The sequence below is a fragment of the Stenella coeruleoalba genome (assembly GCF_951394435.1).
Source record: "Stenella coeruleoalba genome assembly, chromosome: 9".
Taxonomy (NCBI): domain Eukaryota; kingdom Metazoa; phylum Chordata; class Mammalia; order Artiodactyla; family Delphinidae; genus Stenella; species Stenella coeruleoalba.
In genome coordinates this window covers 93,651,065-93,661,552 of record NC_137155.1, presented here as the reverse complement: position 1 = coordinate 93,661,552, position 10,488 = coordinate 93,651,065, and the positions used below count along the sequence as shown (strand labels likewise).

The 10,488-nt window shown below is 47.7% G+C and overlaps 1 protein-coding gene across 2 annotated transcripts; it reads right to left on the bottom strand.

Annotated features, from left to right (window-relative positions):
- Positions 1-2,645: 2,645 nt before the first annotated feature.
- On the bottom strand, positions 2,646-7,315 carry GSTK1 (glutathione S-transferase kappa 1). Of its 2 annotated transcripts, XM_079931819.1 has the most exons (8): positions 7,173-7,315; positions 6,568-6,649; positions 6,240-6,368; positions 5,828-5,928; positions 5,634-5,669; positions 3,728-3,844; positions 3,301-3,394; positions 2,654-3,022 (listed from the first exon to the last, which is right to left on the bottom strand). In XM_079931819.1, the coding sequence occupies exons 1-8, from the start codon at positions 7,242-7,244 to the stop codon at positions 2,973-2,975; spliced, it is 681 nt and encodes a 226-aa protein (XP_079787945.1). In that variant the 5' UTR covers positions 7,245-7,315; the 3' UTR covers positions 2,654-2,972. The 2 variants fall into 2 exon arrangements, with proteins under 2 accessions (XP_079787946.1, XP_079787945.1); XM_079931820.1 differs by lacking the exon at positions 6,240-6,368 and having other exon boundaries at positions 2,646-3,022.
- Between the last annotated feature and the right edge of the window lie 3,173 nt (positions 7,316-10,488).

Sequence of the window (10,488 nt, the reverse complement as noted above, 5' to 3'; positions counted from 1 at the left end):
GTTCCCTAAGCTGGAAGCATTCTGTGTCTAGACTGTGGTTGTGGTGACATGAGTCTACAGGTTATAAAATTATACGGAATTAAACACAGACACACAAATGTGTGCATATCAAACTGACGAAATCTGAATGAGGTTGATGGATTGTATCAATGCCAATTTTCTGGTTGTGTTATTGTACCAGACACGCAAGATGTCACCATTGGGGAAACTGGATGAAGGGTATATGGAATCTCTGTATTATGCCTGACATTTGTGTTAAAAAAAAAAAAAGGGCATTTCTCAAAGCATACACAAAAAAGTGAAGAGTGGGAAAGGGAGAACTCTTCACTTTTCATTTCACACCTTGCTCTGTTTTTTGTTTTTGTTTTACCACACGCATGCAATACTTTGTTGTCTTTAATTACCACTTGTGTTTTGGTTCTGTAAAAAAATATCACTTTTGGGACTTCCCTGGTGGTCCAGTGGTAAAGAATCCACCTTCCAATTCAGGGGACGTGGGTTTGATCCCTGGTCAGGGAACTAAGACCCTACCTGCCGTGGGAAAACTAAGACCACGTGCCACAACTACTGAGCTCACGTGCCTCAGCGAGAGAGCCCACGTGCTGCAAACTACAGAGCCCACAGCGCCCTGGAGGCCGCACGCCATAGCTAGAGAGAAGCCCGCACACCACAATTAGAGAGAAGCCCGTGAAGCTGGCACACTGCAACAAAGACACATGCAGCCAAAAAAAAAAAAAAAAAAAAAAAAATATATATATATATATATATATATATAATTTTAAAGAATTTTACCTAAAAAAGTTGTGTTTTAGAAGCATAACATTATTTGGTAAGCTTGGAATTTGAATTACAACACAAGGAAGTGGTTCAGTATTGAATTCTGAGCATTGACATAATTGCAAATTTTATATTACAACTGTTGATCAGAAGGAGAGGAGAGGAAGCAACTAAGCATGAAACGGTTTAAATTATAGAAAAGAGTGTTCCTTAACTGAAATAAAATATAGCTGCATTTGGAGGCTTTTCCTTTTCTCGCTGTGATGGTTAGTTTTATGTGGCAAGTTGACTGTGCTAACGGATGCCCAAATTGCTGATAAAACATAATTTCTGGGTGTGCCTGCGAGGGTGTTTCCAGAAGAGATTAGCATTTGAATCCGTAGAAGAGGTGGTTCTCACCAATGCGGGTTTTCATCATCCAATCCATTGAGGGCCCGAATAGCACAAAAAGGCAGAAGGGAGAATGTGCTCTGTTTGAACGGAGACAGCCATCTTCTCCTTCCCTCGGACATTGGCTCTCCTGGTTCTCAGGCCTTTGAACTTGGACTGGAACTGACCCCAGCTTTCCTGGGCCTCCAGCTTGCAGATGGCAAATGATGGGACTCCTCAGCTTCCGCAGTCACGTGAGCCAATACCTCACAATAAATCTTTCTATATATTTATAAACATCCTATTGATTCTTTTTGGGAAAACCCTGATATAATCATTTTTTATTCTATTTGGCATAAGTTCAGACATTAAAATCTAGATCACACGTGTTAAGGATTAGTCTAGAAATTGTCTCATTCCTTCAGTGAAGATTAAATTCTTCTATTGGATTAGAAAAATAGGATGCTAGGACTTCCCTGGTGGCGCAGTGGTTAAGAATCCGCCTGCCAATGCAGGGAACATGGGTTTGAGCCCTGGTCCGGGAAGATCCCACATGCCGCGGAGCAGCTGAGCCCGTGCGCCACAACTGCTGAGCCTGTGCTCTAAAGCCCATGAGCCACAACTACTGAGCCCACATGCCACAACTACTGAAGCCCACGCACCTAGAGCCCGTGCTCAACAAGAGAAGCACACGCACCGCAACGAAGAGCAGCCCCTGTACGCCGCAACTAGAGAAAGCCTGCCTGCAGCAGCGAAGACCCAACGCAGCCAATAAATGAATGAATGAATGAATGAATGAATAAAAAAAGAGTACTACTCTTAAAAAAAAGAAAAAGAAAAATAGGACGCTAGAGCCTTTAAAGGAAGAGTGGCCAGGACTGGGAAATCTGCCTCTACAGTAAGAGATTATACCACATTAGTCTGGGATGACAAAGAAGTCCAGACCCTATCGAAACACAAGGCATCCTGATGATCGTACAGTGGGCACAGAAAGAGCAGGGACTTTGGATTAATAACTGGGGGAGTGGGAAAGCTATTGGTTTGTGTGGGAGGGAACAGGGGTCATAATAAGCCGGGAGAAAGGCCTGAGTTTTCCTTGGGATCTGCTTTGTGGGTGAGGGGAAGGAACCATAAGGGGACGAGCAAGGTCTTCAGGCCATGGCAGCTCCGGCCAGTCTCCTTGCCTGGCCTTGTCCTGGTTAGAGTAGCTGGACCCCGTTTACATATCTGGATGCAAGCTCAGTCATGCTCTGGCTCCCTCCAGCCTTCATTCCCCAGGGGCTTCTGGCCCCAGCCCTGTCTCAGGCACCACGGCTGGTCAGAAGACAGTGCCCAACTGGTTAGGGGCAAAATCCATCCGGCTTAGTTTTCTGTCTCTGACAGACTCAGGAAGCTTCTGTAGAAGAGAAAGAAGGACTGTTTCCTGCTCCCTCCACATAAGCTGCCCCAAGGTGGGCAGCGGGCTGGGAGCACACAGTGAGCTGCTCTTCTCAAACACCTAGAATGGCCAGGTGTGATCGCAGGAACAAGAACACACAAACACCAGGGAAGTCACAGACCCAGAAATATGGTGCCTGATGGCATTAGGTTTATTTTGTGGGAAGCAGAGTTTGGGGCTCTCGAAAGGCACTCGTGAGGCACAGAAGTAACGGCAGCCGTGAGACTAACGGTAGACGGTGTACTGCAGAGCCCCCCGCCCGCATCCCCCAGGGCCGGAGAGGAACCTCTGTGAGACAGGAAACCAGAGTCCCAGGGCCCCACGGTGGAGGAGGGGTAGGAGATAGTCTGCTTTTTTATACCAGTAACTCTGCTGCTTCTGGGCTTCCTTAGAGTCTGGCAGTTGCAGCTGGAGGCACAGGGCCCATCCACTTCTCTCCTGGATGGAGAAAATCATGCCAGAGGCTGGCCGCACAGGCCCCGGGGGGTTCTCTAGGACGAGCTCCGCCTGGCTTCAAGGTACAGAGGCTTCCTTCTCTCCTGTGGGAGAAGGTGGCCCCCTCCCCATTCCACCTCAGGCACACCTGTGTCTGTATGAGGCTCCATTACTGGAAGGGCCTAGAACATTCTTTTTTGCGCTCTGAATCCATCCTTCTGGGCAACTGATATCACGCAGCGGTGGGGTCCAGGGCAGCTCAGCATGAACCTGTAACTTACCCAGAAGGTGTGCCAGCAGCTCCATCCGGTCAGAGCCAAACAGCATGTAGGTTTCATCATCCAGGTGGGCCACAGTGACAGGCAGCCCAAAGGCCTGGAGAAAGCAGTCGGCGTGCAGGAAGGAGGGTGACGGAGCAGGTGGTTATTGGGCTGCCATTGAAGGCTGCACGTCAATACTGGTCTGAGGTCACAGACACAAAGCAGCCAGAGGCGTCCGATAAGAGGCTCCGGGTCTCTAGGGAGAGTTCTGTCTCCTCTCTCACCATCTAGCTCCCTCCCTTCCTTTCCTGGGGTCCAGGGAAAGGAAGGGAGAGGGTGAGGGTGGCCTGGGAGAGCCAGGAGGGCTCACGGTTGGTGAGCAGCTTTTGGACAGGAGCATGGGGACCCTGTCTCAGCACTAAGGCTGGGGACACACAGAGTTGCTCACCCCGTATTTGCAGGCCGCATCAGTGGTCTCCTTGAGCTGGTTCTTCACCTGTGGTGTTGAGACCCTTTCCAGAAGTTCCCGGGCTCGTCCCGTGGACATGCCAGCCTTCTCTGCAGCCTGAAGGGATGGGGTAGGGAACACAACTGTGTCTGCATTAGTGGGGGAGGGGAATCTCAGGAAAAAACCGGTTTTTTAAATTTTGTGTCCCCACGTTATCCTGGCAATGCCTTTACCCACCCATGAGTGGAGGTCTATCCTTGCCAACGGGGGCTGTTTTTCCCTTCAAAATCATGAGATGGGTGGAAAGAGTGGGTGGCAGAGGCAGAGTTGCAGAAATCTAATGCCAGAGGGCATCTTAGAGACCAGCTTCCCAACCACTTTGTCAACAGATGAGCCTGAAGTCCAGAAACGTACATATCTTGGTCAGTGTTGAAGAGCTTGTTAGTAGCAGAGCCAATGCTAGAGTCTGAGTCCCCTGACAGTAAGTCTGGGGCTCGTGCCTTCCTACTTCTTAGAACTCCTGAATCAAGGGCTGGGCTCTAATTCCTATAGAATTTCCTGCGGACTCTGGACAAGGCACACGGCTACAGCTATGAGTGTCTGGCTTCAAGAGAACGTTGAAGGCTTCAGTTTGGGGTTTGCTGGGATCGGTGGCTCTTCACTTTAGCTGCACATATGAGAATCTCCTGGCGGAGCTTTTGAAAATCCCAGTTTGCATGTCACCCCTGAGTACAAGTACGTCGGAATTTCTGGGCGGTGGTGCGCAGGTGATTTTAATATACAGCCAGGGTTGACAACCACTGGGACCTGACCTCCACGACCTGGACTGGGAAATGCAAAGTCATCCATGACGTTGTCTTTGACCACATGAGGGAATTGTGTTCTGACCAAGGGTTCAATAATAGGGCAGTGGTTAACTAAACAAATCCACTGAATGGAATGCTATGTGGAAACTAACAATTATACTCTCCGAGAGTTTTAAATGGCATGGAAAAGGACTGTTAAATATTAAGTGAAAAAGCAAGCCTGGGCATAGACTTTGCAAGAATAAAAACATGAAGGATACATTGGCATGCTTTGTATGTTTAACTTTTTTGTGACTTGTCGTTTTATCTATTACATTTGAATATGCCTCAACTGTCTTTTGTAAACTTAAGGGAAAAAAAAATATGGTGTTGAATTTTCCGATTCAATCCTGCAGAAACACTTACTTTTCATAGCCCTATCTATGGCTGGCACACATTTTAACGTTTTGAGCTATTTCCATTTTTCTCACTCAGGCTTCTGCGTAATTTTGGCTTGAGTCAGTTATCTCTTTTTGTCTTTTTTTTTTTTTTTTTTTTTTTTTTGCGGTACGTGGGCCTCTCACTCCCGTGGCCTCTCCCGTTGCGGAGCACAGGCTCCGGACACGCAGGCCCAGCGGCCAAGGCTCACAGGCCCAGCCGCTCCACGGCATGTGGGATCTTCCCGGACCGGGGCACGAACCCGTGTCCCCTGCATCGGCAGGCGGACTCTCAACCACTGCGCCACCAGGGAAGCCCTCTTTTTGTCTTTTTAAAGCCTGTTTTTAAAGTCTCCTGGATGTGATGGTGAGGTCTGTGTTGGAGTCTTTGGGGCCAAGACTTGCCAGTACTTCACATCTGCAGGTGCCAACATTCAACACCTCTCTCCCACTGGCTTCTTGCATCAAATACGTGCTACCCATGTAGAATGGTGCACTTCCTCTTTCAACCATGGGATAGTCTTTCGCGAGTCCTCTTACTTCCAACCCTTTAGTAATTTCGCCTATCAAAGATCCTTTCTCCCCTAACTATGACCTCTTCTACCCAATAAGAAAACGATGTCCTCTTTGCCCCCGGAGGTCAACTATCCTCAGACTCCCCACGTGAGGAGTGGGGACACTCACGGCCAGGATGCTCTGGGGCTCCGTGATGTCTTCGTCCTGGAAAAAAGAGGACACTCAGTACAAGGTGAGGGGCGTGATGGAGGACACTAGGTCAGTGAACGATGGGGAAGGCAGGACCTGGACTGAGCCTAGGACAGGGTCATCGAATCATCCAGGGTCTCCCTGCAAGTGGGTTCCCAGAGCCCCGCCCTCACCCGTGACCAGACGCGCATCCACAGTTCCCTGGACACTTTCTCCAGCAACTCCGGGTGCTCCAGTTTCACGATGGTGAGGAAGCGCATGGCTGTCAAACTTCCTGTGGGACAGAGGCACTCAGAGGTAGGGCTCCTCTAGCTTGTTTCCCCATGGAAGACCAGCTCTTTCCTGCTTCTGACACCCCCCAGTGCTCCAACGCCCTCAGGCTCCCACCCACGTTTCTGATAACCCCTTTGTCCTGCTCTCCCTCCCCTGACATCCTCAAACCTTCTGCTCCCTTAACTCTGATTCTGAGTTTTCCCAAGGCTTGTTTCACTTCATGGAATCACCCGAACCCCTCCTTTCTGGTCCTGCAATCTCCAAATCCACTCCTCTCTACTTGAGGCCCCATCTACATCCCACTCTCTTCACCTTTTTCAAAGATCACAAAGAAGAAATCCTTGGGTAAGTGGATGGGAACCTGGAGATACCGTCCCAGGCGCCTAACGTCATTTTTCAAGTATAGGGCTTTGCGGGGAAGCAAAGCTGGCGGCTGGTTTCCTGCAAGCAGAAAGTTGGGCTCACTGGCGAGGGACGACCTAAGGGTCCCAGGACTGGGGGACCCCTACCGGGGCTTCAGGTAGAGGGCATGTTACTAGCTGCTGCCGCCAATATGAAGACCCAGTGGAGGGCCACTCCCCTGGGCCTTTGCAATCAGTCTTCCCTCAAATCCCTGCCGGAAACGCTGCTGCCTTCATACCGCTGTCTTTCATGATCCCTGCAATTAAGGTCGGGCGCAGCTGCAGGCTGACGTTCCAGATGTTCTTATACCGGCACAGGACCTGCAGGGCGGGGGCGAAGATAGAGAGTGAAAATGGCTGAGGGAGGGGAAGGGTGCTTCACGGCAGTCATCAGCCAGAAGCTATAGGCGCAGACAAGGGGTTATGAGGACGTCCTAAATTGTTTGGTTTGAAAGGGCAAAACCCTCTCCACTGCTAGAAATCGACCCCAGGACCTTTGTTCCTGTGGACAGTTTTTAATCTGTTCTTCACTCCACACACACCCCCACCAAACGGAAATCGGAGGGCTACGAAGAGGGCTTATATCCTGATTCTCTGAAGTTGATCATCTTCTTAACCACTGGGGGAAGCCCCTGCCTTAGGCTATAAGGGTTCGACCTGGAGCCAGCGATCGTATCCGGTTTACCAACAAAGTGACCTTCAGCCTGGCTCTCTATCTGCTTGTCCTAAACCGCGTCGGGCAGCGCCAGGCCTTTCACGAGATTGCGGTCCCTACGCCCTTCGCTCGCCCTTCCCTCTGCCCTCGTCCTCCAAGCCCCGGCCGAAGCGGCTCCCCCGGCGTCACCTCGAAGGCCAGCCAGGAATAAGGGGACAGCACATCGTAGAAGAGTTCGAGAGTCCGCGGCAGCGGTCCCATGGTGCAACTGGGCGCAGGCGAAGCCACCACGGCCCCGGAAGCGCGCCGGCTTCCTTCCTCCTGCGCGCGGCGACCCCGCCCCGACGCCCGGCGGCCCCGCCCCGGCGCCCGGCCTCCCCGGAGGACCGCCCCGCCCCGCCCCGGCCGCGCAGCCTCGCAGGGGAAATCCGCCCCCGGGACAGAGTCAGGTGGTTGGTCGGAGTGTGGGGGGCCACCCGAGGGCGGCCGTGGAGGGCGAGGGTGAGGGGCGTCCCCTGGGGAGCGCGCCGCTGTGGTGACCCGCTCACCTCGTGGTCACCGCCCTGCCCTGGGGTGGAGTCTGGGGCAAAGGGGCGTGGTTTGAGATGCACTTGCCTCTTGCTTAGCTGTGCACCTCTGGCAAGCCTGTTGACCTCTCTGAACCACAGTATCCTCGTCCCTCGTAAAAATAGGCATAAAAATACGGGATATATAATGGTAACCCTACCTATAGACTTGTGAGGAGTGAAAGAGTTCCTATTCACGTTAGTTATTAGTGTTAGTTGGCAGTTACAAGAACTTTCTGGGACTGGGGCAGAGTAAGAAGTGCCCCAATGATACTTTTGTTTGTTTGTTTTGTTTTTAATTTCTCAAGAGTTTAGGACGATGTCTGGAATATATTTGGTAATCAATACATATTGTGAGTGAGTGAAGGAAAGGAGACCTTATTGCAACGATAATTGGAGGGATAATGGGAATGGTCTGCCCTACTTTTACCGGTAAGTATGTCATGTTGTCTTATACTGGGATTACATTTAATGCAAAGAAACAGAACTTTCTAAGTTCCATTTAATTTTATTAAAATTATTTTTAATATTACTAATTTTATGAATTTTAAAACATAATAAACATTTCACTTCTCATTTGTACGCTTTGGAAAAACAATCCTAGGCCTTCAGAATACAAGGACACAGTGGAAACCTTTACATAGAGTAAAACAAAGAAAATGGAATGAGAAATGAGGTTATCTTCACTCACTTTCACATTAAACTAATTTCTTGATGATCACTGAAACTAAAAAAATTATACTTTGTTTTCCTCCAGTAATACTGATATTAATTTAAAAGTATCCAAGAGCTAATTTAGCCCGGTAATAAGATTTTATTTTGAAAATACCTTTATATTTGGAAATAATTTTAGACTTACAGAAGAGTTGTAAAGGTAGTACAAAGAGTTTCTGCATATCCTTCAACCAGCTTCCCCTAATGTGAACATTTTACATAACCATGGTATAACATCAAAACTGAGAAATTAACACTTAAAAATTAACTAGATTACAGGCTTCATACTGCACCCGTCTTTACACTAATGACTTTTTCTGCTCCAGGAACCAGTTCAGGGTACCCCACAGCATTTAGATGTCATGTCTCTTTAGTCTCCTCTTTTTTTTTTTTTTTTTTCAAGTTTTTATTTATTTATTTATTTTTGGCTGCTTTGGGTCTTCGTTGCTGCACACGGGCTTTGTCTAGTTGCAGCAAGCGGGGTCTACTCTTCCTTGCGGTGTGTGGGCTTCTCATTGCGGTGGCTTCTCTTGTTGAGGACCATGGGCTCTTAGGGGCGTGGGCTTCAGTAGTTGTGGCTCACGGGCTTCAGTAGTTGTGGCTCACGGGCTTCAGTAGTTGCGGCACACAGGCTCAGTAGCTTGGCGCATGGGCTTAGTTGCTCCTCGGCATGCGGGATCTTCCCGGACCAGTGATCTAACCCATGTCCCTGCGCTGGCAGGTGGATTCTTAACCACTGCGCCACCAGTCCTCTTATCTATGAAAGTGTTTTGGCCTTTTCTTGTGTTTCGTGATCTTGACGCTTTTGAAAAGTATTGGGCAAGTATTTGGTAGAGTGTCCCTCAATTTGGGTTTGGTGTTTTCTCATGCCAAGGCTGGGGTTATGGATTTGGGGGAAGTATACCACAGAGGTGAAGTGCTCTTCTGCACTTGAGTCAGGGGGTTTCCAACATAAACATGATTCATTGTCAGTGATGTTAACTTTGATCACTTGGTCACTGTTGATCAGTATTTCCCTCCTTTCCATGTTGTATTCTTTGGAAGGAAGTCACTAAGTGCAGCCCACTCTGGGGGGTGGGGTTAGGGGTTGGGTAGATTAAACCCACCTTCTGGAGGGAAGAACATCAAAGAATTTGTGGACATATGTTAAAACCATCGCAGTAATTAAGACATATTTTGGGGGGAGATACTTTGAGGCTTGCATAAGTCTTGTTCCTCCTTAAAGTTTCACCTACCAGCTTTATCATTTATCAGTAGAACTTGCCTGCAGCAATGATTACTGTGGTGTTCTAATCGAGATTTTCTATTTCCCTCATTTCTTCTACATTTATTAATTAGAATTCTTCCGAAAGGAGAATTGTCCCATTCACTCGTTCATTCATTTGATGATTTATTTATATCACTGTGGACTCGTGGATATTTATTTTAAGAGTCATAGAATGGTAAACATTGATCTGAGTCTCTGTATCCTGCCTCATGCACCATTATTATTATGACTATTATGAATTAGATTGGGCCCTGTTGTGGGTAATATGGAGTGTGAACAACAACAAAAAATATGTACACTTCTGTGCAGAATGATCTGCACTTTGCTGAAAAGAGTGTCTTGGTACTGATTAGTTGGAACTAGAAATAGTGGTGTAAGTCAATGATTTAAGGTAGCTAAAGTAACTAATAGTACTTAGTAACAGAGGAACTAAACATGATGTACTTATCAAGCTTTGGAGGAGGGAGAGAAAGGGTAGCGTATGGAAACTAAATCCTAGCTTTCACACACAAGTCAGTGAAGTAGCCTGCGTTCAAAACACCGCTACAGCTTTAATCATGTGATTTCCAGTTACATATTTGAAACCAGAAATGCTTTAAATAAGTTGCTTTTTAAAATCAGTAAAAGATGGATTATTAAATGGTAGGGGACAACTGGTAATTTTAAACAAAATGTAACCGGGCCCATACCTCACACCTTACACAAGGAACATCTCTAGATGGATCAAATATTTAATGTTAGAGAAAGAAACCAATAAAGTACCTGAGGAACTGAAGGGAAAAAACCTTTAAAAAAAATTCTGGGAGTAGAAACAGCTTTGCTAACTAGTACCAAATGCAGAAGCCTTAGAAGAAAAGATTTATATATTCAATTACATAAAATTTAAAAAAAATCTGTTTGGCAAAATCCAGCAAGTCAAAAAATAACTGGGAAAAATATTTGGGTTCATTTCACAGTC